This window comes from Debaryomyces fabryi (genome assembly GCF_001447935.2).
Source record: "Debaryomyces fabryi strain CBS 789 chromosome Unknown contig00096, whole genome shotgun sequence".
Taxonomy (NCBI): Eukaryota; Fungi; Ascomycota; class Pichiomycetes; order Serinales; family Debaryomycetaceae; genus Debaryomyces; species Debaryomyces fabryi.
This window is the reverse complement of record NW_015385522.1, coordinates 12,672-40,296: the sequence shown is the minus strand read 5'-3', so window position 1 is coordinate 40,296 and position 27,625 is coordinate 12,672. Positions and strand designations below refer to the sequence as shown.

General features: G+C 36.8%; 15 protein-coding genes across 15 annotated transcripts; 8 read left to right on the top strand and 7 right to left on the bottom strand.

The window, feature by feature from the left end:
- Nucleotides 1-105: 105 nt before the first annotated feature.
- Nucleotides 106-324, top strand: AC631_04004 (uncharacterized protein; the record flags this gene model as incomplete). Its single annotated transcript, XM_015612833.1, has 1 exon — nucleotides 106-324. The coding sequence occupies one exon, from the start codon at nucleotides 106-108 to the stop codon at nucleotides 322-324; it is 219 nt and encodes a 72-aa protein (XP_015466359.1).
- Nucleotides 325-371: 47 nt separating this feature from the next.
- AC631_04003 (uncharacterized protein) lies at nucleotides 372-1,016 on the bottom strand (the record flags this gene model as incomplete). The annotated part of the gene is made up of 1 exon (XM_015612832.1): nucleotides 372-1,016. The coding sequence occupies one exon, from the start codon at nucleotides 1,014-1,016 to the stop codon at nucleotides 372-374; it is 645 nt and encodes a 214-aa protein (XP_015466358.1).
- A 179-nt stretch (nucleotides 1,017-1,195) lies between these two features.
- Nucleotides 1,196-1,846, top strand: AC631_04002 (uncharacterized protein; the record flags this gene model as incomplete). The annotated part of the gene is made up of 1 exon (XM_015612831.1): nucleotides 1,196-1,846. One exon carries the CDS (start codon nucleotides 1,196-1,198, stop codon nucleotides 1,844-1,846), a length of 651 nt encoding a protein of 216 aa, XP_015466357.1.
- A 542-nt stretch (nucleotides 1,847-2,388) lies between these two features.
- Nucleotides 2,389-4,101, bottom strand: AC631_04001 (Rab GTPase-activating protein; the record flags this gene model as incomplete). The annotated part of the gene is made up of 1 exon (XM_015612830.1): nucleotides 2,389-4,101. The coding sequence occupies one exon, from the start codon at nucleotides 4,099-4,101 to the stop codon at nucleotides 2,389-2,391; it is 1,713 nt and encodes a 570-aa protein (XP_015466356.1).
- A 258-nt stretch (nucleotides 4,102-4,359) lies between these two features.
- On the top strand, nucleotides 4,360-6,030 carry RIM21 (Rim21p; the record flags this gene model as incomplete). The annotated part of the gene is made up of 1 exon (XM_015612829.1): nucleotides 4,360-6,030. The coding sequence occupies one exon, from the start codon at nucleotides 4,360-4,362 to the stop codon at nucleotides 6,028-6,030; it is 1,671 nt and encodes a 556-aa protein (XP_015466355.1).
- Nucleotides 6,031-6,066: 36 nt separating this feature from the next.
- Nucleotides 6,067-7,815, bottom strand: AC631_03999 (bifunctional DRAP deaminase/tRNA pseudouridine synthase; the record flags this gene model as incomplete). The annotated part of the gene is made up of 1 exon (XM_015612828.1): nucleotides 6,067-7,815. One exon carries the CDS (start codon nucleotides 7,813-7,815, stop codon nucleotides 6,067-6,069), a length of 1,749 nt encoding a protein of 582 aa, XP_015466354.1.
- Nucleotides 7,816-8,007: 192 nt separating this feature from the next.
- Nucleotides 8,008-9,564, bottom strand: AC631_03998 (SF3a splicing factor complex subunit; the record flags this gene model as incomplete). The annotated part of the gene is made up of 1 exon (XM_015612827.1): nucleotides 8,008-9,564. The coding sequence occupies one exon, from the start codon at nucleotides 9,562-9,564 to the stop codon at nucleotides 8,008-8,010; it is 1,557 nt and encodes a 518-aa protein (XP_015466353.1).
- Nucleotides 9,565-9,697: 133 nt separating this feature from the next.
- Nucleotides 9,698-11,026, top strand: AC631_03997 (phosphoinositide 5-phosphatase; the record flags this gene model as incomplete). Its single annotated transcript, XM_015612826.1, has 1 exon — nucleotides 9,698-11,026. The coding sequence occupies one exon, from the start codon at nucleotides 9,698-9,700 to the stop codon at nucleotides 11,024-11,026; it is 1,329 nt and encodes a 442-aa protein (XP_015466352.1).
- A 1,142-nt stretch (nucleotides 11,027-12,168) lies between these two features.
- Nucleotides 12,169-13,911, top strand: HIP1 (Hip1p; the record flags this gene model as incomplete). The annotated part of the gene is made up of 1 exon (XM_015612825.1): nucleotides 12,169-13,911. The coding sequence occupies one exon, from the start codon at nucleotides 12,169-12,171 to the stop codon at nucleotides 13,909-13,911; it is 1,743 nt and encodes a 580-aa protein (XP_015466351.1).
- Nucleotides 13,912-13,986: 75 nt separating this feature from the next.
- Nucleotides 13,987-15,720, bottom strand: PAP1 (polynucleotide adenylyltransferase; the record flags this gene model as incomplete). The annotated part of the gene is made up of 1 exon (XM_015612824.1): nucleotides 13,987-15,720. One exon carries the CDS (start codon nucleotides 15,718-15,720, stop codon nucleotides 13,987-13,989), a length of 1,734 nt encoding a protein of 577 aa, XP_015466350.1.
- Nucleotides 15,721-16,096: 376 nt separating this feature from the next.
- On the top strand, nucleotides 16,097-17,503 carry OBPA (oxysterol-binding protein related protein; the record flags this gene model as incomplete). The annotated part of the gene is made up of 1 exon (XM_015612823.1): nucleotides 16,097-17,503. One exon carries the CDS (start codon nucleotides 16,097-16,099, stop codon nucleotides 17,501-17,503), a length of 1,407 nt encoding a protein of 468 aa, XP_015466349.1.
- A 328-nt stretch (nucleotides 17,504-17,831) lies between these two features.
- PIKA (1-phosphatidylinositol 4-kinase) lies at nucleotides 17,832-20,807 on the top strand (the record flags this gene model as incomplete). Its single annotated transcript, XM_015612822.1, has 1 exon — nucleotides 17,832-20,807. One exon carries the CDS (start codon nucleotides 17,832-17,834, stop codon nucleotides 20,805-20,807), a length of 2,976 nt encoding a protein of 991 aa, XP_015466348.1.
- Nucleotides 20,808-20,904: 97 nt separating this feature from the next.
- On the bottom strand, nucleotides 20,905-22,299 carry CCN1 (Ccn1p; the record flags this gene model as incomplete). The annotated part of the gene is made up of 1 exon (XM_015612821.1): nucleotides 20,905-22,299. One exon carries the CDS (start codon nucleotides 22,297-22,299, stop codon nucleotides 20,905-20,907), a length of 1,395 nt encoding a protein of 464 aa, XP_015466347.1.
- Nucleotides 22,300-25,139: 2,840 nt separating this feature from the next.
- AC631_03991 (uncharacterized protein) lies at nucleotides 25,140-25,340 on the top strand (the record flags this gene model as incomplete). Its single annotated transcript, XM_015612820.1, has 1 exon — nucleotides 25,140-25,340. The coding sequence occupies one exon, from the start codon at nucleotides 25,140-25,142 to the stop codon at nucleotides 25,338-25,340; it is 201 nt and encodes a 66-aa protein (XP_015466346.1).
- An 817-nt stretch (nucleotides 25,341-26,157) lies between these two features.
- RCH1 (Rch1p) lies at nucleotides 26,158-27,504 on the bottom strand (the record flags this gene model as incomplete). Its single annotated transcript, XM_015612819.1, has 1 exon — nucleotides 26,158-27,504. The coding sequence occupies one exon, from the start codon at nucleotides 27,502-27,504 to the stop codon at nucleotides 26,158-26,160; it is 1,347 nt and encodes a 448-aa protein (XP_015466345.1).
- Between the last annotated feature and the right edge of the window lie 121 nt (nucleotides 27,505-27,625).

Sequence of the window (27,625 nt, the reverse complement as noted above, 5' to 3'; positions counted from 1 at the left end):
TTATTTGATTTAGTGAAACCTTTAACTGAAGAAGCTAAGGATAATAGATTAACTTGGGAATTGGCTTTTGATTTATATTGTAAAGAAGGCAAGTATATTTTGGCGATGCAAGCAATTAAGAATTTGAATAGAATCCTAGACCCCTACAACGAGAAGAAGTTAAGACAAATTGGAGAAATGGCTGTGAGATTATCACATGCTTCCAAGGTAGATTCAACTGCTAATGCAGCTATTGCAAAAGTGGTGGAAAAAGGCTTAAGCACTGCATTTACTGAATTCTCTGAACTGGATGAAGAAGGATTTTTAAAAGTATATAGTAATTAAATATGAGATATAGTTATATAGTTATACATTATTAGACATGTTATTCTTTAAGATCTTATCCAGCTATCGACTTGGCTCCTAGCAACGCTTCCAGCTAGATTTAATGTTTGCTGTCCCATAGGGAAGTAACTAACAGTATACCAAATGGCACTTATCAATTGTATCACCGCAAATATTATAGAAAGTAACGTACTTCTCAATGATAAGCAGCTTACTAAGGTTAATATGATACTTGTAACAAATATAATTGTGAATATTATCCTGGTAGACAGAAATAAATGTTGCATGTAAGCTTTAAACCCCTGTAACACACCGAAACTAACTAAGAAGAATATGGATCCTAGAGACCATAATAATGCAAACTTTCTTGGTTTTAAAGATAAAATTGGAAACAAAAATATGCAAATTAAGTAACACGACACTGATCCCGCAAATGTTAATCCAAAGATCAACATTCTATCCCATCTAGACAATTCAAAATAACCAGGTTCGGAGGTAACGTAATTTTCATCATCTTCAAGGTAAACAGAATTATTTCTGAAGGGATTGAGTTTAGCTAATCGAGTTTTAAATGAATTCGGAGTGGAACCACTACTATTGGTTACCGGTGCTGGTAAAGGTGCTCCATCATCATTTTGGGACAATGGTGTATAATTGGCTTGATTCTTTTTAAATGACTTGAAGAAACTCATTCTCTAATAGGTATACAGATTATGTGATACTTGTGGTAAAGAATTTAATCTTTGCCATACAGACGGATTTAGTCGGTTAAAAAAAGGTCCTAACAAAATTGAGATTTCAGAACACAAATCTTGAAGATATTGTATCAACATATTTAACAAACAATTTCACACAAATCACATATAATACTATGTCTGTTTCCGCTCAGAATGAAAGAGAGTTTGCTTCTAAATTCTTGCAACTCATTGGTTTATCAGCAGATGCCAAGTCTGATCAATTTTATTCGACAGCAGATTATCATAAGTTGTCCTCTTTAGGTCCATCTTTGCCTAAAATTAAGGTTACATTGCCAAAAGGCAAATCAGCACAAACTAATACAACAGAGAATACCACTGAAGTGTCTTTGAAGTCTATAAAACCACCATTCAAGTTTTCTACTCAATTGTCAAAAGTGCCAGTTTCTCACACAATTTACAAAATGAAATCTGACTTGATTGAGTCATTGCCGTTATTGAAGGACGCTAATGTAAAACCTACTCATTTGAAATTGCTAGTAAAGGGTAAGGTCATTCAAGACACAGCATCATTGGTTTCTTTGGTTAATGAAGGTCAAGCTATATCATTCATGTGTATGGTAAACCAACCAACATCAGAGCCAGATAACACAGCAGATCCTACAGATGACAAGATTGAGGACGTCATACCTGTTGATGTCAGCAATAATTCTCTAGTCGTATCGGAAGATACTTGGGCTAAAATATATAAGGTTTTGGTAGAAGACCTTGGTAGCGAAGACTTGGCTAACAAAGCATTAGCGAAATTAAAAAGTGGTTTTAAATGATACTAATATATTATTATGATAATATACGCTATATAAATACTAAAAATAATAATCATACCCTAGATAGACGTAATGTCGTTGACTTCAAAGCTCTCCGCTTCTCGACCCAAGTAATTGAATTGACATAGATCTCAATAAATTTCATAATTTATTATGCATTAACCTTCATTTCAACCAAATATTCTTTATTTCATCCATATTTTTTATTTCGTCATGTCCTAGATTCTATATCATTATTAAATCTATTTTTCTGGCTTAACCCATGAAGTGTACTTCCTCATAACCAATTCATTTAAATGATGCCCTTCAGGTCTTCCAGTTCTTTGTTCGTACAAATAATAAGAAGCAACTCCGATACTTACAGCAAATATTGGGTCTAATGCCCGTGAAATTAAATAAGGATATTGCATTGCTTTGGGATATACGACTACTAGACTATCAAACAGAATAAGCTTAGATCAACCAAATGATATATTTTGGGTAGTGTGAATACCATGCTTCACCTAATCAATACTTCAGTATAATAATGTACATTTAAATAACTATTTAGATTTTCTACTAAACTTCTTCTTCATTTTGTTACTAATATTCTTGTTCCAAGTAACACCACTCATTATTGACCTATTAAAACCATAAACATCGTGAATATCATTATCACCGTAGTCAAATGGAGTACCCGTTGAAATTAATGCTTTCCTTTCTTCTTCGCTCATCTCTGCCGCAACACTGCTCTTCTTACTATTTAATTTTGCTCTCTGTTTGGATACAAATTCCCTGCATTTGTTAATTTCATCCTGAGACAATGAGCCAAATCCATATCCACCAATTTTTTTAAAGCAATTATCTATAAGTGCATTTGAGTCAAGAATGGTTTTGGGAAAGTTTTGCATAAATTGAAATAATTCTATTTGTTCCATTTCGGCACCACCTCCACCTTCTAGCTTGGTATGCTGAAAGTGAGGATTATCCAAACACATTTTGCAAATGGTCAACGACATTCTGAAGATGGTTTTGGAACCCTCGTACCACAAAATATCCCATACACGCAAGGTAGACTCTATTGGTAGTATGCCCACAAATACTGACATAAACCATGAAGAAGTGACCAACGTCACGGGTGGTAATCTAGCTAAGATTTTATCCTCTGATAATGTCTCTCCTTCAAAGTTTTTCCCCAAAATGGACCACAATTGCGGAATATATTCCTTTATGCAAAGCATCAAAACACCCTGATCAGTATGTACACCTTCTAAGTTAGCCGAATGCACCTTGGGAATAATCCTCTCAGTCAAAATGACCAATAACCAGAATGCCCTTTCCTCTTCCATGAAAAGCAACAATAACCCCGCCAAAAAATTGAGCGATTGGCAGTATCCGATTTGTGGTTGGTAATGTGCAAATGCTACAAGAACTCGACGCAACGACTTTATCATATAAGTTTCGGAAGTGTTATTATTGAATGATGTACTAGAAGTACGATTCCGTATAACGTCGTTAAAGTAGATGTTGTCAGGAAACGTTCTATTCAAATCACGTTCAATAACTTCGATATCCTTGTTGTGTATGTCTTTCGTATCGCGTACTATCTGTTCATAGACTCCTATATGTTTATTGAGCTTTTCGTGTCCTCCAGCATAAAAGAACCACGCGTTACCTCTCCACTCAGCAGGTATACCCTTTCGAACCATTTTTTTAACTTTATCAGACTTGGGAGGAAACCGAGTGGGAATTGTGTCATCTGATTCTAATTCTAACCCGTTGCTTTTCATTAAAACATGCCATTTTTTCTTTCTTTTGATGCTGTATTGCGAGTAATCTCTAAACCATTCGTCGTATGCTTCCTTAGTTATATTGTGATGGGTCGATTCCTTTTTAAACCCATATCTATTAAATTGTGAATGCAAAAGTTCTTCTATATTAGAGGTTTTAGTTGGTTTGACGTAGCTTTCACGATATCCAATATCGTCTGCTTGTATTTCTATCGTATCGTCGTTTGTTGATTCAGTGATTCCATCCCCATTTCGACTAACCACGATAGTTTCATCTATAATTCCATTCTCTTTAACTTCTGGTGAGCCTATATGTGGGGAATCCATTCCATAAAAGTCTAAAAGTGAATAATTATTTGAATACGATGAATCTGAACGCTGATGATTTGCTCTGGGAGTTGACAATAAAGCGTTTGTACCTTGAATTTGAGAGGATGGATCCAACGTAGAAACATAGTCCGTACCACTTTCACCAGTCGAAACCATTTTCTTTTATATGTTGGTATCTATTCTGCTTCTCGTGATCTATTTGTCACTAATAATAAACCTATTGTAGCTTGTGAAACAGACCTATATGTCATGATTTATGACCAGGTTGAGGTTTTGGTCCATCTTGTCTTAACGACATTTACGGTCGCAATGTCGTATTATTCAAAATGTCGTGAACAATATTTCTTGTCTAAACTAAATACAAGGCAGGGCGTCATGAAACATTTCTTTATAATTAGCTCACTGTTAAATGGAATGTATTGGAGACTAGACGAAGGGCCAGAAGTTCTGTATCCGGCTTGTGAACAGCTTTCTCTTCCAGAAGGTTTATTGATATCACAAAATTCAAATTTTGAATCACAATTCATCAGGCGAAGCATTTTTCAACAGAAGTGTTACAAACATGCCGTTCCTATGCTAAATACTAATAATGGACTAATGTTAAATAAATTTGCTGGGTCTTTGCCGATAGCGGACCAGACATGGCATGATTTCACGTCCAATAGTTCTAAAGGGTCATTCGCATACAGTGTGGTGCCTGTGCTTTACTCCATATCGATCCTGGCCGCGATAACCTGGTTTTTGAATATATTCGTCATTACAAATTATACAATCAAGCCTTCATTGTTATTAAGGGCATCCACTACTTTATCTTCATTATACTTGCTAATTGCCGTAATTATGGCTATAGTTGAGCTTCATAAACAACAGAAACAGGGGTTCTTGCATGGAGCAATGCTCTTTGATTTTATGAACTCAAGTTTGACACTTAATATCATAGACCTTATAGTTGTGTTTTTGCTACAGATTAATCAGGTTCAGATCATTATGCGTATATTCCTGAGGCAGAAAGATAAGCGGTTGACCTTCTTCGTTGGAGTATCTGCATCTATCACCTCACAAGTTTTATGGGCAATCTCTCGATTCCATTCGTTTTCTGAAGATAGTGAAGCTGGTGATATTTTACCTGCTTTTCAGTATTTGGTGAGAATTGCCATGGGTGTGTGCTACGCGGCTTTGATTTCCGTGTTTGTATTAATGAAAATCAATTATATAATAGCCAATAAGAAAATTTGGCTAATAACTTTACTAACAGTTGTATTAATTTATAGTCCTGTTGCATTCTTTATTGCAGACGTTTCGAATGCTTGGGTTTATGAATTGTCGGAAATTTTCTCCGTTGTTACTTACGATATTGGTGTTGTAATACCTTGGGAATGGTGTAATAAATATAATAGCATAATGAAAGCAAAAGAAAAAGAAGGTGTTCTAGGAAGAAAATTTTATGAAGATGAGTTATATGAGCTTGACAGGTTCGAGCTATTTGTAGACGAAGACGGTGAAGATGATGAAGATAATGAAGATGGAAATGATGCTAATCTGACTGATAGCAGAAGTGGCAATGAACGTACCCCTGAAGGAGTCAACGATAGTGATCAGAGCAGAAATAGAAATGACCTTCACCGGGATGGTGAAAGTGCCCACAAGAGTTATCGTCCTGTGCACTTTGATGGTAATGATAAAGGTTTCCAATCAATATACGAGACTTATAGAAGAGCAAAAGAAACATTTCTAAATATAACAGATAATGTCATTGCCAAAGGTTTGGGTATTCCGAGGTCAGCAAGTGCTTTCACAGGAACACCTATAAGTGCAAATAATGTTGAAATATTACGGATGGATAACTTAAACCATAGACGTGAGAACTCAATGGGTAGAGGCAATGAAAATCGGGAAAATCACGCAAGTAACGACCATAATAACACTATTAGATTTGTTAATAATAATGGCATACATAGAACCACTAATTCTTCAAATTGGCGAGATTCTAATAATTTGAACAATTCTACGGGACAAAACAGAAGAGACGTATTTGTTTATTCAACGAGAGAGGTGATAATTGATGTATCTGATCATGAAACATAATATGCAATAATATATAATTTATTATTTTAATCAAAGTTATTCAATTTTCTCATGTCCTTTTTTAGCAATTTCCAAACAACGCTCCTCATATCCTGGAATATGAATGTATTCTACATCATGCTCAGTCAATTTAGAGTATCCGGAATTATTCTTTACGAAGATGTCCGGCTCTACAACTCCCACAAAACATGTTTTAATGCTTGTTTCTAATATTCTATCAACGCATGGCAAGTTACCACTTAATCTCAACGAACATGGCTCCATAGTAGTATAAATTTCGGTGCCAGGAGGAACTTCTCTTTTACCGGATTGTTCGAAATATTTTTCCAATGCACACTGTTCAGCGTGTGTATTACCTGGTAATTCACGAGAATGCCCTGTTGCTAGTACTTCACCATTATTCACTAATACTGCACCCACATTAAATTGCGTTTGCGTTTCACCACATTTATTTGCCATTTCTAATGCTAATTCCATATATTTTCTATGAGGCATAGTAGCCCATTCTGGGTATTCTGTCTTATATGACCAAGATTTATCGGCTGCTTCATATTTATAAGCGTGTAACCACAAATCTAAGTCGTTTGGGCCTGGGTCAGTGTATAACTCAGTATTACAGATATCACATAAATCACCAGATAAAATTTCTCCGTCTTCCTGAGGATGTATCCAAGTTGATGACGCCTTATCTTTGCCAATACGATCTAGTTTAATTATAATGTCTTCATTCTCTCCTTCCCCATTTTTGCCTAAATTTTCTCCCCAAACAGCTGAATTAGAATAAATTGGATCATTAGCTATAGGATGTCCAATATATTGCAAATGCACACGAAGTTGATGAGTCCTTCCAGTATATGGGAAGCATTTTACGATAGAAGTATTCGAGTCAGGGTCGTAAGATATTCTTCTAAATACAGTCCTTGCTTCTTTACCCTCCTCGAAATCAACTCTGTTTAATCCATGCTTAGGAGAAATGGTTCTTAATGGTTTGTCTACTTCAACTTCTTCTATATCAAATTTACCAACTACCCTCGCAATGTATTCCTTTCTAACTGTTCTATCTTTGATTTGTTGGACAAAACCATCTGCACCTTTAGCATTCTTACCTAAAAACATTAAGCCACTTGTCAATCTGTCTAATCGATTGCATGGATGCACAACTTTACCAAACTCGTGCTGAAAAATCTTAGTTATAGTATTATAACGATATCTACCTGTAGGGTGTACCGGAATACCTGATGGTTTGTCAATGGCTATAATATTTTCATCTTCATGCACAATTTTTATCTCACGAGAACTTACTGATGGTTCATGTCTGTGACATCTATGACTAATTAAGTCTCCGTTTCTCACTATGGAGTCCAAGTCGGCAGGCTTCTTATTCAAGGTAACCTGACCTGCAGCAATTGTCTTTTTATAAAAGTCAGCATCTCTATCCCTAAATTCATTAACAAAAATATCAAGTAATTTCCTATCTCTCCATCTCATCTTACAGTACGTCAAATAAGTGAAAAAATACGGATTAACTCTTCTAAGTCTTCCGTCAATAGAATAACTTGCTCCTTCAGCTTCTTCTTCGTGGATGGTTTTGGTTTTAGATAATGTATTTGTATCATCATTCGATTCTTCGCCTCCGAGCAGCTGATATGCTGTTAAAGTCTTTTTGTCTATAGTTTGTCTTTTCATTCGAAATCCCAATGAATCTCTTAACTTTGGCGTTAAAGCAGGATTAATATCCGTTGGAGAAGGTGATCTTTTAACACCTTTTGCTTCCTCTTTCGACATGGAACTTAAGCTTTTATAGAAATGTTTAGAGAATTTATATTTGAATTGCAGTAATCTATTTCTATATATTACCATCAAAGCTGTGATGCTTAATATACGAAATGCAAATATAAAAAATGATTCGGATTACATAAATTTTTCAGTGATAATACCGAGACGGCTAAACTCGCATATATTTGACTATGTACAATTTTACAATAGGCCTTGTTTCTTCAATTCTAAGTAGTCCTTTTCGGACAAGACATTCCCTTCTTCATCTTCGACTTCGATAGCATTTTCAGTATCTCCTTCCTTAATCCTTCTGTCCTTTTTTAATCTACGCCATAAGTCTATTGCCTCATCAATCTTAACTATACTTTTAAATAATGGCATATAATCATCACTAATACCTAAGCAACCTAAACCTTGTTGGTGTTTGGCACTATTGAAATGCTTAGCAAACACAGCCCTACCCTTGTACGTTATGTTGCCACAAATTTCGCATTCATACGTCTTGTGGTATCCTTGAAGTTTGTATAGCCAATAGGGTATTGGTTTCCCATCAACTCCGACTGGTAAATCTTTCATATTATATTCATCGTTATCACTGGATTCATTCGAATCGGATTCGTTACCAGAGGTTGAGTTTATTGTTGTGTAGTCCGATTCATCGCCAACAATTGAAATAGCTTCTGCCGTCCGTTCTCTATCTGTCAACGCTGCTTTTCTCTCTGCATTTGATATGGTTGGAGTTCTATATTCATTAAGTTTCTGCCCTAAATATCTTACTCTGAACTCGCAGAATTCCAAATCTCTAACTCTGTTTGAATTTGGAGTGTCAGATGCAAAATTATTCTGGTTCTTGACGTTTTTTTGATGCTTTTTACCATTCAAGTGTCCCCTATATACCGATTCCTTTGCAAACAATTTTTTGCATGCGTCACAATAGACTTCACCTTTATCGTTTGGTTTTCCATCCGTATGTGCTTTAAATGAAGCTGAAAATTGTTTCGCCATATCTGCTTGAAGGTCAGTAATACTCGACAACGGTTGAACCTTCTCTATGAATTTCAATAAATATTCTGCAAGATCTTTAATATATTTGGAATACGCAGCGTTGTTATTCTTCGTTGTTTCATACGGAACTTCATCATAAATGTATAAATACTCAACATACGTAATGTTATGGTCTATTATTGATTTATACGTTTCATAGAATGGAAATAAATCTAGATATTTTCCGTATAATTCATCAGGAGTGAACATCTCATCGAAGTCAATATGTGATGCAACTGAGCTAAGAATATACTTCCTTTTGACCTTTAATTTGTCATTCTTATTAAGCTTCTCCTCTGCCTTTGGTGCACTAGAGTACATTTTGTAGATCTTGGATATATCTTCATCTTGGGTTCTCTCGGTTTGGATTTCATGATGCTGCTTTATGTCGCTCAACATAGAATCAAATAGTTTAAATTCATATGATGGGTCTTTCAACTTATTTGATTCCTCTTCAAAGTGTTTCCTTTTATTACTTTTATTTTCTAAAATAGTTAGACAGTGTCTCTTATACTTATTTTTCAAGAAATTTAACTCATGTTGCTGCAATAACTCTTCCTTCATAGGCCTCTTCTTAGATGATAACATTGTCACATCAGTTGGTTTCTGAGATGATGGCAACAACAGAGGATTTCTTTGAAGTCTCTCAGAAATAGCTTGTTCTAGAACATCTATTTCTTCTAGAATAGACCGTTGTGATTCGAGCAAAGACATTTACTGTTAAAGTGAAATTTATAACAAAACTCTTAAACTAATTTTTAGTATCTTCATGCGCACAGTTCAACTAAAGGCTGAAATTTAATTTATCAAGATAATCACTATTAATAATTGACAGCTATAATTCAAAATGACAGACAATAATGATAACATTCCATTATATTTATTAACTTATAACTGTAATAAACAAATCCTTGATTATGAATTGGTTCTTCCAAAAATTATTGAATCATTACCTGAGCAATTATCAACATTATATGTTTTTGGATTAGAAGAATTATGTCCAATTATTGATGGATGTTTTACGGAGAGTGCAAGTAATCACTTGATTAAGTTTAATAGGTTCTTTATTGAGGCGTTGAATAGAAAATATGGGACAGAAGATGTCAAATTCCATACAATTGGTATAAACCATATTGGGGCAATCGGTATTATTGCTATTACTCCATACCCTCTGAAATTTCATAAACTTAGACTAGGCAGAAGCGGATGCGGATACGGGTATTCTTCGATGAAAGGAGCAGCAGGTATACGGTTATCATATATGCCAGAGGGAAGGCATGAATCTACGAAAGGCATGGTGGAGATGACATTTGCTAATTTCCACTTATCTGCTTATGAAGGCGATCACTACTTCCAGAAGAGAAATAACGAAGTCACGCAATTAATGAGATCTATGGACTTTGGGGATGGTTACAGTTTATTGAAACCAAAGGCCCATTGTTTTGTCATGGGGGATCTAAACTACCGTACTTCTAAAAAGTATGATCCCAATTCTACTTCGTCTAGTCAGCTTTTAAATTTACAAGACCAGAGCAAACTCAACCATGGTAATATAGAAGATCTTGTCAGAAATTACGATGAATTGACACAAGGAAGACACAATGATAATATATTTGCTGGTTTTAGTGAGGCATGTATTAATTTCAGGCCCACTTACAAATACCACTTGAACACCGCAATATATAATCGTAAACGGTCTCCTTCGTGGTGTGATAGGATCTTGTATCAATCAACGTATAAGTATAATCTGCGTCTGGTTTTGTCCCGCAAAAAGGAAGCTTCGATATGGCCCCAGATACATGAATACGGCTCCATACAGTCCATACTTTCGTCAGATCATCGACCAGTCTACTTATCAATAACCGTTCCCACAAATCCTCCTGAATCTATTATTTCACCACATGGCTACCTACAGGTGCTTCCCAGTGAAACTCCTAATAATCATTTTCAACACGATACAAACGACCAAGGATTGAATGTTTCTGAGGAATCGATTATTGGCACAACTCAAATTTACATGAAACCTACCGTACTCGACAAGCTTATACAAGGATATATTAGAAGAATAAGTGACTTTTCAATTGGCCAAGGTCTTTGGTTTGTCTGTACTCCGAAAGGAAGGCTCGCTTTATTACTAGTGGCTTTATTATGTTGGGGTGGATATTATATCATATAATAAATAGTATTTTTCTTTTTAATATCTTACCTGAAATAGATTTTCACGAATAAACACTACTTCTAATGAAAAAATCGTATTGATGTAACTAATGTCTAATTACGGGCAACGGTCTATGCTATATTTGGCACTAGGCATCGTGTTGTATTACATAGTAGGACGCAAAATTCGAACTCCGTGTGGCGCGCATCCCTTTATTACCCTCGCTATCCTTTCATTACCGATTAAAAGCGAGATTGAGAATAAATGTAACCGCTCGAATCGATTAAGGTTTACTAAATTGTAGATAGCTCTAAAATGGAAAAGACTAACAGGGTTATAACCGTTTAGATTAGATTAGATTATGCTTGTTTATATTCGTTTACTTTAGAGAGGTTTTTTTTATAAAGTTTATAGTTTATTTTTTTTTTGTATGCTGGTACACCCTACTTCCAGAAACAAAGTTATACTTATACCTTCAAAGCAACATACAATATATATGTAGATATATACATATATAGATATATGGTGTCCATGTATGTGTAGGATTTGCTATAAGCCTGAAGTCAAGATATCATTTGGTATCAGTTACCGATACGATACTATATTCGTAAAATATATAAAGATATAGAAAAAATTTTGAGAGTACTACATACAGATAAATGCTAAGATATGTGGCTACTACACACTTATATTTGATCTTTCCAAAACTTGTATCAGTGATATTAAGAATAACTTAATCATTCGTTATACTAGGCTACATTCGAAGTTTTTGCGATTAATTTTTTTAAGACACTAATTTTGAGAATTTTTGCAAAATATGAGTCAGTTTTAATGGCATCTTATAAGTATTTTGAGCAGATTGATCGCTCAGGTTTTTTAAGGAAGTAGATGATAAGTACCCAAGTAAAATATGGCCTAATTGCTTACCTTGTTTGCTATCTGACTATAATTACTATATTAGCTATTCTATAGGCTCGTGAGGTGCTGTAGTTTCCGTTTAAGAGCGGAAAAAGAAAGTGAAAAAGAGTCGCAAACCTGCATTAACGAAAGTGCCATACAGATTAACCTTTCCAAACAGGATATGCCTTATGGGTTTTTTCAAAAAAAACGTTGGAGATATTTCCTATGATCTTCTTCTGATATAGAGTAAGTATATAGCTATGTCAGATAAGGATGATGCTAGAAGCGTTGTCGAGAGTGCTATTGGAGGATTCAGTTCCAATGACTCTGGAACAAACGAGAACACATCAACGAGATGGCAGAGTTTTAGAGATTCATTCAAGAGACCAGAGAAAGAGAAACCACAAGAATATAACGATCAGTTAGATGACATAGAAAAAGCCAATATAGGTGCCTCAAAGTCACCTTTATTAAGAGATTTGAAAAATAGGCATTTACAAATGATTGCAATTGGTGGAAGTGTGGGGACTGGTTTATTAATTGGAAGTGGGTCTTCTTTGAGAACAGGTGGACCGGCTGCATTGCTTATAGCTTGGGGGCTCGTAGGTACGATGGTTTTCTGTACTATTCATGCATTAGGGGAGTTATGTGTTGCTTTTCCTATCAGTGGTGCTTTTTCAAGTTATGCTACAAGATTTGTTGACCCATCATGGGGTTTTGCAGTGGGATGGAACTATGCTTTAATGTGGCTAATTGTGCTTCCGCTAGAATTAGTTGCTGCGGCGATGTCGATTCAATATTGGGATAACTCAATCAACCCTGTTGCATGGGTGGTTATCTTTTATATCTTCATTTTCGTTATAAATTTATTTGGGGTTAAGGGTTATGGTGAGGCCGAATTTTTCTTAGCCATAATCAAGATAATTGCAATTGTCGGGTTTATAATATTAGGTGTTGTATTGGTCTGCGGAGGCGGTCCAACCCACCATTTCATTGGTGGTAAAAATTTTCATAATCCTGGAGCATTTGCAAATGGGTTTAAAGGTGTTTGTACCGTGTTTGTGACTGCATCATACAGTTTGGCAGGATCAGAAATGGTTGGGCTTGCAGCAGCTGAAACAGCTAATCCAAAGAAAACATTACCAAAAGCCATCAAGCAAGTCTTCTGGAGAATTTTTCTTTTCTATATTTTATCGTTAATGTTCATTGGACTTATTGTGCCGTATGATTCAGATGAATTATTAGGATCATCTAGCAGTGGATCTGCATCTCCTTTTGTTATTGCAATTAAAATCGGTGGTATTGAAGCTTTGCCTTCAATTTTCAATGCCGTGATTTTAATCTCAGTCCTTTCCGTGGGTAATTCAGCTGTTTATGGATGCTCTCGTACAATTCAAAGTTTAGGAGCCCAAGGATTAGGGCCCGAGATACTTAATTATGTTGATCGTCGTGGTAGACCACTAGCAGGATTAGCATGTTCAGGAGTTTTTGGGTTGTTATGTTTCCTTAGTGCTTATGAAAATGAAGGTGAAGTGTTTAATTGGTTGTTAAGTGTTAGTGGGTTAGCTACCATTTTTTCATGGTTTAGTATTGGATTGTGTCACTTAAGATTCAGGGCTGCTTTGAGGTATCAAGGAAGATCTACTGATGAATTATCATTCACATCGATTACAGGCATTTGGGGCTCTCTTTATTCCATGGTTTTCCTTATAGTTGTGTTGGGTGTCCAATTCTGGGTTGCATTATTTCCAATTGGCAGTAATGGCCAGGCAAATGTAAAGAGTTTCTTCCAAAACTATTTAGGAGTATTCGTGATATTGTTGTTTTATGTTTGTCATAAAATCTATTCGAGAAATTGGAGATTGTATATAAAGTTGGACAAAATAGATTTAGATACGGGTAGACGGGAAAATGATACTGATTTAATGAATTATGAGATTGATGGAGATACAAATGAAGAGGAGGTACCTATGTATTTAAGAATTTGGAGAACCTTAGTTTAAGAAACTAAAAGTAATGTTGCATCGCAAGAAGTTTTTTTTATCGGTTTATATAGTGAAATAATAAAAAATATAATATTAACTACTTGCTACCGTAGTAGCAGTACCGACACTCTTAGGCCTCTTTTTACCTTGATCTTTTGTCGATGATCTTTTCCGTTTGGAATTTTTAACTGGTCTTTCTTCTCCTTCGATATATACATCATTTGGTAAGTCGTAAAGTTTGACATGCTTTATTTGAATAGAATGAAGCTTTTCGTCGTATGATTGCCACCCCTTACATATATTGAAGAATTCAGAGCATGGATACTGGATGTCAAGTTTCTTGTCGCTTCCTTTGTTTAAGTCGATATCTAAACCAACGAAGAGCTTTGTAAGGTGAATCTCTATAGATTCAGAATTTGGCTTTCCTTCTTTATTTTCTTCCTCTTTATTCTCATTTTCTTTATTTTCTATTTCATTATTTTCTTTATCTTTATCTTTCTTTGGCTCTGGAAGATCCTTGGTGATACTTTCACCTTGAAGAGTTCCATAGGTGTTTATAACCTCTTCAGCTTGGGTTTGATTTTCACAAGCATAGCTATTTTCGAAAGGCTTTACATATGGATGAGCAATCTCTATGCCTTCAGTCATTTCTAATTTTTGAATTAAAAGTCTTAATCTACTTTCAACCATTCCTCCCCATTTAAGATGATCTTCAGCCGAGCCCTGAGTTGCTGCTACAATACATAAGTAAAACTTATACTTATAGAAAAAGGTATGTCTAGCAAGGAGATCAGACCAGGTGCTTTTATTCATGCTGATTTGACTCATTATATCAATGCCTCTTTTGAATTCCTCTAAAATAATCTTCTGAGTAGAACTGGTGATATTATGAGTGGCGCACATTGATGGATAAGCGGGTGTGATGACAGGCATTCTATGTTGACGATCATGAGGGTAGAGTTTTGGATTCCAGACTCTTACTTGTAAAGGTCCGTCCTCTATCGGCTTAAGTAACACCGGTTGGGGCCAGCTCCATTGGGCGTATATATGAAAGAATTTCTCGACAATAACAGCACTTACCGCGTTTGGATAAAGCTGACATATTCTTGCCACTAACATCGCCCAAGCAACACCACCGGGGAATCCAAATACATTGGCATAAATGGCTCTCTGTTGGGCCCACATTTTAATACACCTAAGCGCATGCTTGAATACCGTCGGCTTCGGCACTAAAGTCAAAATTTCGTCAGTAACTCTAGTACCGTTCAACGACCGAAGATCCTTCTCGTCAATGTTTCTAAGTAAGTTCTTATCGTCCAATTTCAAGTCTTTGGGAATCCGAGGGATGTCCAATCTGGCACATATAAGATCTATCGAGATTCCTCCAAACTCCATCTTAATAATTGGGACGTATGCATCCAGAACCAGCGCTATCTCTTCTAATTCTGGTCTCTTCCTCAAAATCTTCTCGAAAACATCAAAAAAATCGCTTCTAGTAACATGCTTAGGTACCACAACCAACGTATCGATATCTGATCCTGGCCCATAAACCCCTAACCTATACGACCCGAACGTAAATATCTTCCCCCCAGCATCCTTGGCCATCCCCTCGTTCATGTTTTTGTTGATTGACACCGTGTAAACAAATTCCTCAACCAATTTTTGCAATATATGAAGCACCTCTACCCTCTTCTTGGTCGCTGCCTCGCTCTCAAACGACCCTCTCGCCTTTAATTCTTTGATTAACGAATCATTCAAACTGTTCTCCTTCGGCGTAGGATTGGCCACTGATATAGGAGGTGTTACTCCATAGGCTTGATAATTCATGAGACTCCTGTTATATTACTGACTACTAAAAACACTATTCATACGTCTTTCTTCCAGAATTTCCTTGAGATGGTGTATGGTATTACCCGGATATGGATATTACAATTAGAAGGATTTCCAACCCTACAAACGGTCAAATACCATTTTAACCAACTAGACTCTACGAGACCATTCTTAATTACGTGTATTGTCAGTTTCAATACCCAATTGGGTCTGTAGCGTGGGAAATTATGGTTGAAAAACTGAAAAATGGCCCAGAAATTGAGATACGTTTATTTCGCGGGCCTTGAAGGAAATTTAGTAACAATTTGCGCTTTATCTAAGGAACCTTAAGATCTTTTTTTAACCAGATATACCAGTAGTATTGCTTATCAGGATGGGATTAACGTCAAAATTGGACAGGTTAAAGCTTAAATCAGATAGGGGTCAAAGTTCGAGTGGCAATTCGGGCACAACGACTCCAGTGGGTGAGACAGCAACTGAAGAAGGAGTTCCAGAAGGGAGCAAGCACAGTTCAAACGATACGGATGATATTGACGAAATTGATAATGAAGGACAGTCCATATTGATGGGCATTATCTCGCAATTAAGACCAGGATGTGATTTGTCGAAAATTACGCTCCCCACGTTTATTTTAGAGAAGAAATCTATGTTAGAGAGAATTACCAATTTCTTCGAAATCCCTGACCTTTTGCTTGAAGCCGATGCAACGGACGATGCATTGATGAGATTTGTGTTGATGGTGAAATGGTACTTGGCGTCATGGCACATTGCACCAAAGGCAGTCAAGAAGCCATTAAATCCAATCTTGGGAGAGCTTTTTGCGTGCTACTGGGATAACCTTCCAGGGGATAGCACAGCTTATTACATATCTGAACAGACATCGCACCATCCACCAAAATCTTCATACTTCTATTTGATACCAGAACGTAAGATTAGAGTCGACGGGGTGGTTATTCCGCAATCGAAATTTTTGGGTAACTCATCCGCAGCCCTTATGAACGGATGGGGACATGTGCAATTAGGAAACAGGGGCGGTGAAACTTATATAATGAACCAGCCAAACGTATACTGTAGAGGTATATTATTTGGCAAATTACGGTATGAATTGGGAGATCAGATGGTTATCAAGTGTCCTAAGACCGGGTTTGAAGCTAATATCGATTTCAAAACGAAAGGGTTCATAAGTGGTACTTATGATGCCATTGAAGGTACTATAAAAAATACTAATACTGGTGAATCATTATATTCTATTACTGGTAAATGGAATGAGGTCATGGACATAAAGAATCTTGCCACGGGTAAGAAGGAAGTGCTCTTTGATACTTCTACTACCAGGATCTTTGAGCCAAAGACGAGACCTATTGAAGAACAATTGGAATACGAATCGCGCCGTTTGTGGGCTCCAACTATCAATGCGTTGGGCAAGAGAGATCACGAACTTGCTACCAACGAAAAGGCGAAAGTTGAAGGCGACCAACGTATCAAAGCAAAGAAGAGACTCGAAGACGGGGTGGAATTCCATCCAAAGCTCTTTAGACCTGTCACCGATAAAGATAAAGGTGCTCAAGATTTAGAATATGTCATATACAAGAGATTCGATTTGGAGAGCGATCCTGAAACCTTAAGACAAACCATCTTCGATACTATGCCAATATTACCGGGTCAGATTGACAATGCGTCACTCCAAATACCCGCTTTTAAAAAGAACACTACTGAGACCCCTGAACAAGAACATTTTGTTGATGCTCCCGCTGCTCCTGCGGATGCTCCTCCTGTTTAGATATATAGTCTACATAATACTTGTTAATCGTATTGAGTTCTATTTTTATATAATCAGGTAGTTTTATAATGAACTATATTAATTAAACCAAAAATTTAAAGAGATATACCAACAGCAGTAGGCTAACTGTATGGACTATCGCCATCCAACCTCTTGTTTATCACTAATCCCCGTTACCATTCTGACTTGTCCCCGTACTTAGTAATGGAATCTATAGATTCAGTAAAGGACGGTCACGTGATCCGATTTGTTGAATTGTCCTTTTCATATATAGCACTATATAGTAAATAACTAACATTCCATAGTATTCGGAATAAGAACACTTATAATGGAGCAAGCATATGAGTCATTGCTTGAATTGACGGAGTCTCCTACGTTTGATATCTTCCAATGTTTGTATCAGCTAAAGATCCACATAGACAACATTGGAGTCCATCATTACCTCGTCAAGAAGCTCTACAATTTCAGCTACTTGGAAGTTGAATTCCATATACCACAGCTTATTCAATTATTGGTGAGTTTTGAAACGGAATCGATGGCATTAAATGACTTTTTGTTGGATTATAGTAGGAAATATCCTCATTTTTGTTTGATAACGTTTTGGAATTTACAAGCGTATGTGTTTGAGTTGAAGAATGATCCGGAATCTTACTCGTTTCATATTGTGAGAAGTTTTATTAATGAGCTTCAGAACGTGATGTTCAACCAGGAGGCTTTGCATGATTCACCAGCGGCACAGAAGAAACATAGTGAGTTCAGAGAAAACTTGCAACCGACCATCGCGATGTGTGGTGCTGTTTTGGCTTCAATTGCTGTTCCGCAGATCAATACTTATTCCAGGCCTATTATTGAATCGCAGGGAAGACAGCAGAAATCACTTTTATTTAAATTGGCTAATTTCCACAAGTCATTGACCAAAAATTTGACCCTCAAAAATAGAGGAAGGGCAACGTCGAATAGTGAAAATGTCAAGACCGATAATGTACACCGCTCGTTGTCGAATCCAGGTACTACTAAGACACATGATGAATCGGTGAAAGGGGGTTTAGATGATATCTCTAAGACCCCACATAAGGTTCCAACTTCGGCCACCTTGTCCAGTTTGGATACTTTGGAAGATAGGCATTATAACAGTGACTATTCGCTCGAAAGAGATATAAAGATAAATACGAGAATTATATCCAAAAAATCCTTCATTAAGAGAGCAAAAGAGCTTGAACAACTTGGGTTGGAATCGGAGTCACTTGTCGATGTTAATGCGGATATATACACAAGACCACCTTTGAAAGAAAACAAAATAGCATTCCACTCAATGCCTGATTTGAGATCAAATAATAGAGAAGGGTCACTCGATGAAATGCCCATTACACCTGTCATATCTGACTCATCGTCGACATCACTTGCTTCATTAGATTTACAAGACCACAAATATGTGAATAATCATAGAATTCTTCCAATGCATCAAGACCAGAAGATTAAGTATTTACAGGTAAATTATTTTAAGAAGGAAACTGAGTTCATGATGGGTTTGCAAAATATATCGATGAGATTGTCTCAAGTACCTAAAGAAGCACGTTTGACGTCCTTAAGAGCCGAGCTTTCAATCATTAATAACACTATATTTCCATCGGAAATTGACATTCCTCAGTTGTTACCAATTAGTAGTAAACAAAATAAAAAGTTTCACAGAATAATTAAACTTAATGTGAATGAAGCATGTGTCTTGAACTCAGCCGAGAGAGTCCCATTCTTGTTATTAATCGAATATTTGAGCGAAGAAATGGATTTTGATCCGTTGAGTGAGCACAATAAAAACATTATCCTTAGCAAATCCACCCATGATTCTGTTTATGCTAGTGGCAGACGCAGCAAAACATCCACGACTGATTTTGCTCGATCAAGTATTGATTCTCCTCGTCAAAATGAAAGTACTGAAGCAAACACAAGCTTTGACGAGGCTGATTTAGGTGATATGTCTGTCGTAGCTCTTTCGAACGAGAAGAGTTTCATTACCAATCATTTGAATTCAAGACAGGCAAACGACATGAGCACACATAGAGTAGATATATCGCTGCCTGCACCACAAAAGCCAAACCCAGAGAGAAGACAAACACCTGACTTAATTTCACCTAGCTCACCAGGAACTCCTACTTTGGACACGAAGGACTTATCTACTCAAATGAGAATAGCTGCAGTCATGTTACAGCAACTTGAAAAATCAGGCCAGACAAATACTGAGCAAACTGCCGCTATTAGAGCACGTATTATTGATTCTATGAAAGCATTGCAAGATAAATTTGAGAACATTGACTATAAGCAGATTCAAGCTATGCAAAGTGTTCATGTAGGAAAAAATTCAACTGATGCAGGTGAAAGGAAGCTAGAAAATGATTTCAAATTAAGTGAAGATTGGGCGACTAAGAAGAATCGTATAAGACAAGCTAGTGCCTATGGGCATTTAAAGAACTGGGATCTTTGTTCGGTGATTGCAAAAAATGGTGATGATTTGCCACAGGAAGCTTTTGCTTGCCAATTAATATCAATGATTTCAAGCATTTGGAAAACAAACAATGTCGGTGTATGGACAAAAAACATGAAAATCATAGTTACAAGTGCGAATACTGGTCTTGTAGAGACAATTAATAATGCCATGTCGATTCATTCGATCAAGAAAACTTTAACAGACTTAACATTGAAAAGTGGTGAAAATCCGAAAGGTAAAGTTGCTTCACTCAAGGATTATTTTAATAAGGTTTATGGAGAAGAAGATTCATACAAATATAAAAAGGCCCAAAGTAATTTTGCTAGAAGTTTGGCTGCTTACTCAATCATTTGTTACCTTCTCCAAATAAAGGATAGACATAATGGTAACATTATGTTGGACAATGAAGGTCATATTATTCATATTGATTTTGGATTCTTATTATCAAATTCACCGGGCAGTGTTGGCTTTGAAGCTGCACCTTTTAAGTTGATATTTGAATACGTTGAAGTATTAGGAGGCTTGGATGGCGCTCAATATCTTAAATTTAAGGAATTATGTAAAGAATCATTTAAGGCTTTAAGAAAGAATTGTGATCACTTAATCAATATTGTTGATCTAATGCAAAAGGATTCTAGTTTGCCATGTTTCAAAAATGGTTCTCAAACCAGTGTTTTGTTGAAGCAAAGATTGCAATTGGATTTAACTGACGAAGAATGTGATGCATTTGTGGAAACGGGCTTAATTGGTAAAAGTATTGGAAGTGTATATACAAGGTTATATGATCAGTTCCAATTACTTACACAAGGTATTTATAGTTAATTACGTAAATTAATATTTTATTAAAATTATGTAAGTTAATAGAACTGAATTAATGCAATACTACTGATACTCTCAATAAACGGTAACAGCGAGTTTACTATATGTGAATTTTAGCAGATGAGGCAGGAGATGACCAACCATTATTACCTGGATCTTGCATAGGCGAAAAATCGTCCATTCTCTCTGAACTAGGCAAATAAGTTGAATGTATTGGTGTGCAGACTGACGCCAGACTCTTATTGGAAAAGACTGAGTACTGTGAAGTTGCCGATGGTGGGGTTAAAGGAACAGGATGTTCATTTTTCGTTTCAAGATTCAGGTTTGGAAGTTGCAAAACTATGTCTGCGAGGTTGCATAGCTTCGAATTAGCAAGATCTATCATAGAGGCTTCTTGGATTATATTCTGGTTTTCATAAATAGCCGAAACCGCAAAGCTGTAGCGATTATTAAAATTTTTGACGACTTGAATAACTCCCAAATCGTCATATTTCTTAGATAATACTTCAGTTACTTTACCTAACTGTACGATAAGCATTAAACAGATTTTTCTAATAGTATTAAGCGAGGATGAATCGAAACCACTCAAGAAGGGACCTTCAACTTCGGGTTGTCTATTCTCGGAATTTTCATCGTATTCATTAAAATCGAATCCGGGAATATTAGATTCGGATGTGTACTTCTTAAATATAGCTCGCAATGAAGCAGATGCATTAGGAATTTGTAGCATGGAACAGGACATTAAGTTGGCTGTTACTGCGATGAGTGATGACGGAACCGACAAGAAAAACTTGTCGTACAATGATAATTCACACAAGAAACGACCCACTGCAGTGACGGCTGATACCTTGGATGCATTGTTCATGGAGTTCGATCTGTCGCTTGTATTATTGTATTTACACGGAGTGCCGTGGGTGGTGATGTTACATGACGAAATGGCTAGTTGCAAACATTCCTCTAAATTTGCATGACCCAACGACCACTCGAGTGTGGCCAATATGTGCATCTCCATCTGGATAAACATCTCTTCGTCGTATGCGTTACGACACATTATTGATAACTCTCTCAACGTAGGCACCCGGCTCTTTTTATCTTCGTATTTGCCAGCAATCCAAAGAGCAGTACATCCCACGAGCTGGTAGTGCCTCTTGAACACGATTCTCTTAGCACAGTAACGGTCAATAATGCTCAAGCACAAAAACAATGTTTGTGGCTGTAATTTGAACGATGAATGGAGCTCAATAAGAAAATCCAACAAAAAGGGTCTCATGAACCATTGGATCTCTGGCTGCAAGTCAATCATTGCCGGATTCACCCCCCTAGAAGCTTCTAACTGCGCCAAAACCTTCGTACCATCTGCTTCGTACTCACTCACCAATTTCCGATTCGCCTGGCTTTCAAGGAGTTCTAGCATCAAATTATACGGCTTGCGTCTAATGTGAGTTGGCGGCCCATACTTGGCCTCGCTACCTGTCTTAGACCCCTGTAATTGCATTTCAACCTATGTTTAAAATGTAAAACAGACGCTGCAATCAACTTACTTTGGCCAATCTTTAACGTACTTCTGCCAACTTGATATATATATAAATCTCCTTGTAAAATCTAACGCGTAACATAAGAGAACTTCACTCAAAAATGCATATCGTGTTGAAAAATTTCGTGAATCGTGAACCGCGAATGTCGTGCGCCATTATGGCGATAAATTCCACCAATTAGTATGGGTGTATGGATGATATGGTGGCTCTATGCCATCGAAGGAATGCAGTAGTAACCCGAAGAATGGGAAAGCGACTACAAAAGGGTGTTGCGATAGAGTTTTGGGACAGGTCTATTGTACTACAGTTGATGGAACAAAGGCAAGTCATGGAGCGTGAAGCGTGGAGGGTGAGATAGGCAGTAGGTGATGGCATGGAGCCGTAGTCAGCGTAGGAGGGTTGGTGTGCTGAGATGGAATAATGGTATGGTGGAACTAGGGTGATTATTAGAGCAGTATATATATGGGTGGCTAGGCAATGGGTCAGGAGGTGCGACCTGAAGAGCGAATGGAGGATATTGCTGTTTCTGGAAAAACGGTGCGGGTAGAATGGCGATCGAGCGTCTTGCGACACATCAGAAAGAGGCTACCGAGCCAACAGTAGACGAAGTCAACGCCGGTTGTTGCAGCGATGACCTTAATTTAGCGAAGGGTGCATCACGGTAGACGTGTGAAAGGCCTCATCGACGCGACGGAGGGTTGCAAAAGGTGTCGGTATGTTGTCAGGTGTATGGGTGGATGCAGCAGCCTCGCGCACTCAGCAAGGAGTCGGTGTTTGAAAATTTTATTTCAATAGAGCCTAGAGCCCCGTACATTCCTTTTGGGAAACATTTAGCCCACTTTTGGTTGCGTGGAATGGATGTGCTAGGCTTATCATGAGCCGTATTTCACATGAGCTTGTTATGGTGGAGCCGACATCGCCTATGCTATGAACAACTGCTACCTTCAAGCCATGATTTACTCGGTCTTGCCATATTGGCTCCTACCTCGCTGTCTAAGATTAGTTCCTTTTATTTCTTTAAATAGCTTTCTGTTTCTTTAAATGGTGGTGGATATTACTACCTGGTTGAATTCGTTTGTAGAGCTGGCGATTTTGAATTAGGCTATGAAAATGCATACTGAAAAAAATTACGCTTGTTAAAGTATTAGAATATTGCAAATTTTAACAAAAAAGATTGCAATACTCTTAGAATTATACTAATGGGCGCTAAAATAGTTTATTATGGTTTATAATACTCTATTCGATTGGGATGATATTGGTAGAGCTTATGTACTTTACTAGATCATAAACTAACAATTAGTGGTAAAAAAATTGAAGATTGTATGGACTTGGGACCTTAGACTTACCTCCCCACTTTTCATTCGCAGCTTGAAAAAAAGCACTAGTCTGCTTGCGCGCGAACTGCTATTAAAAATTAAAGTTATAGCGAGGCTTGAATACTAAGCCATCTCTTACCGATGGCATCAATTTGTCTGTCGCGGACGAATGTTCAAAAATTTGGGTTGTTCATTTATTTAAAAATTCCATATCGCTAGACTGTGAATCATAATATGTCCACGAGGCAAGCGCAAAGCAAGTAAACTATCTGTTTAGTGTTGTAATTCGCACATATGTGGACATGGGGGTAATCTAGGGAATCATCATGCATTAATAGAGACAAGGTCTCAGATCCGTCCACATAGTGTTTGTAGAAATTCTCCATTTCCTTTTTATAATTATTGGTTATTGATTCATGTGACTTCAAAATATTGACCTCTTCTTGCGATACAAATTTAGATTTCGACTAATATTTGTGAATAAGCCTATTGTTAGGTGCACCTTTTTGCATATAGCTTGTTCTACAAATAACACCCCGCATAATAACGCTTTCCAGCAAATGGCAAAGACGATGGGTGAGAAACGCGATCACTACTGTTTTCAGTTTTTTTTATTTTAACAAAATCATTTCGTAGATTAGAGTAATGCATTCACTATTTACAATAAGAAAACGTTACAATAAACACTATTGTAATAGTCCAAAGACAAAACAACACCAAATGCACTGTTTTCCCACCAACTTTTGCATTTTTTGCTTTGTCAACCGGTGGTTCTATTTTACATATTACCATTAGCCAGGATTCATAATTACGCACAAACGACTAAGAGAGCCTAGAATAACTGAATTTCGTAAATATAAATTATACTGTATCTTTTAAAACTTTCTCGTACTATTCTGAATACGCTTGCAATAGTATTAAATATGATCTTCCTAATAATTAGTAACACAAATTCCTTTAAATCCAGGCGATATTCTACGTCCCGCTAAAAGTTTAAACTTTAATTGCCAGCTCTTGAAAGAATGCATGTTCCATGCAGAGTATTATTTCCCCATAAATACGTATGCATGCTTCTCATCATTTGAACTCAAAAATTAATATACAGTCTTAAAGGTGTGCAACTTGGACTATACTTGACAATCATTATTTTTCGACAACAGGACAGCTTAATATTGCTGGTAATTTATACCTCAAGAATAAACCAAACTCTGTGGCTATTTTCTATACTGGTGCTGGCGATATTAGCAACTCAGGAGAGGTTGTGTTTGATTCTTGTAGAGCCACAACTCCAGCAAACTATCTGTTCACTTCTGCCCATTTCCAAAACACAGGTAAAATGTGGTTTGCCGCTGATGGTAGTAGAGCCCTTCCACTTATGAGCTCAGGCGATCTTAGTAACGATGGCCTTTTGTATTTTAACCAAACAGAAAGAAATGGAGCTAAGACTGATTTAGGAGGTGGTGCAGCTACTACTTTTGAAAATAATGGTTCAATCCTTTGACTATGGTGACAGTACGGGTATCTTGACCGTATATAGTGGTACCTCAGGTGGCCCATTTACTTACCAATTCGATATTGGAAGTGGATACGATAAATCAATGATAGAAATTGTTGACCCTGACTTTGGTACTGGAATTATTAACATTCCAGAAGGCGGTCTTAAAGACTCCTCTGAGTTGCAGTGATTGTTCACCAATCCCTGATATCCCTCCAAGTTCTTCAGCACCAGCAAGTTATTCGGCACCAGAAAGCTCCCATAAACCAAGCGGAACAGAAGGTTCTAGCTCAGGATCCTCATCAGCACCACCAGGATTGCCTACTGGTACATCTTCCGCTAGTGAGACCAGTAACTCAGTAACAAGTGAGAGGGATCAGAACTCTGCCACTAGCTCTACCCCATACCCCATAAGGCCCTGTAACTACTGCTACTACTAATGATAATGGATCAGGCTCAGACAATGGATCAAATAACGGATCAAGTTCAGGTTCAGGATCAGACAACGGATTAGATAACGGATCAGGTTCTGAATCATCTACCAGCTCAGATACCTCATCTTCAGCTAGTGTGGGTACTTATGAGGGTACTGCACCAATGAACAGGGTTTCATCATTATCAATTGCATTGGTGCCATTGGCTATAATGGCTCTTATCTGAATTGACCTAATCTAATAGAATATGACTTACATTTCATGCGCTAAATGGACTTTTCTTCAATGATACCTTATTAAATAATCTTAAACCTCTCTTCAAAATCAAAACGAATGAGATTGCTATTTCACAAATCTCATCATATTGCTTTTGCTGATGTATGAAGAGCTACTTAAATTAAGTGGAATTTAACTTAGCTTCTATTTTCGTGCTCAAAAACCCTAGCTTTTGTTATTATAATTATTCGAATTCATAATTTTTAAAATAAACCATTTGTAAATGCTAAAAAATGTATAATTATTCAAATTAAACTAACGTACTTTAAACATGTATGTATAATTAGATTTAAACATCTATGAAGATAGCTTATTAATATCGCCCGAATTTGTGATGCTAGAATTATGTCTAGTAATTTGACTTGTTGACTCATTATTGTTGTCCACTGAGTTGGACTGCTCGCTCTCATTAGGTAAATTTTTATCGCCTTGATCATCACTTTCAATATCATTGGGCTTTTTGTCTCCAGCATAGATCCATTTTCTCATGAAATTAACTAAAACCTGTGCCGTAATGACTTGTTCAGCCTGGTATAATACCAAAGGAACTAACAATTTTCCTAAGTTTTCATTCTTTGAACCGTATTGTGACGAAATAATAGATACTCCTAGAGCAGCTGTTTTCGCAGGTCCACATAACATTATGGCCACTGTGTCCCGTCTGTTATAGTAGAAAGGTCGAAGTATCTTGTAACCGTATTTGTAGAACTTGGAATGCGATTCGTTAGGTTCCTCATCGAAATATCTCAAAATAAACAATGGTCTAGAATAGAAATAAGTCAAGACGGTGAAGAAAAGATAAATTCCAATATTGAAAAATACAAGGAAAATAATCGATTGATGACTGACAGATGTAAAAGCATGCTGAGCAAATGCAGTTGAAAATGACTGAAACATAATTAATAACAACATGAAAGATCCAACCTTGGCCAATTTGAATGTGGTTAAAGCCCATTTCGTTTGCTTTGGGAAAATATTCTGAATTACTTGCCCCACAAATAATGGTACGAATAATGATAATCCCAATTGTTTCATGGTCTCTTTATATAACTCTTTAATTGTAGTGTCTCCAGTAGATTGATGAGTTGGATTTGCAAATTCCCAAGTACCCACCAAGTACATCTGGGCCAAGGCCGGAGTTATGAAGGCCCCTAATACATTTCCCACAGATACTTCCAATAATGTCAACACATCGTTTCCATGTGCCTGTTTGGTCATAACCACATTGGATGATACCGTAGTTGGACATGCATGTGTAACAATCATCCCTGCCAATAACCACTCGTCCATAGAAGGGTCATTAGCAGCTTTTATCCCACACACTATTCCGTATATAATAGAACTTGTGATCAAAAATGAAGTAGATAAAACAGTGAAATGTGCTCTCCAATTAAATAAATTGACCTGAAGCAGCTTCGTCGACATCGACAACCCACTAATCAAGAAAATCACTGCTACTGCACCATATTGAATCGAATATTCTGCTCTTATTGTCCCACCTTGTTTAGCAAACTCGGGATAGGAATGTGCTATCGCAATAAATGCCCCTAAAAACAAAAAAAACCACTGTGAAATAAGAAATGATACCACGGACCCCAAAACCTTATACGTTTTGGTTTCTTTAATCTCTGATATGTTAACCATATCAATTTTTTTTCGTATTTTCTATTTGGGTATTAAATATGCATGCAATACAAAAATGCTTTTAAACTAAAGGAATTCAATTATTATAAGCCGATTAAATATAATCTTTACTTTATATGAT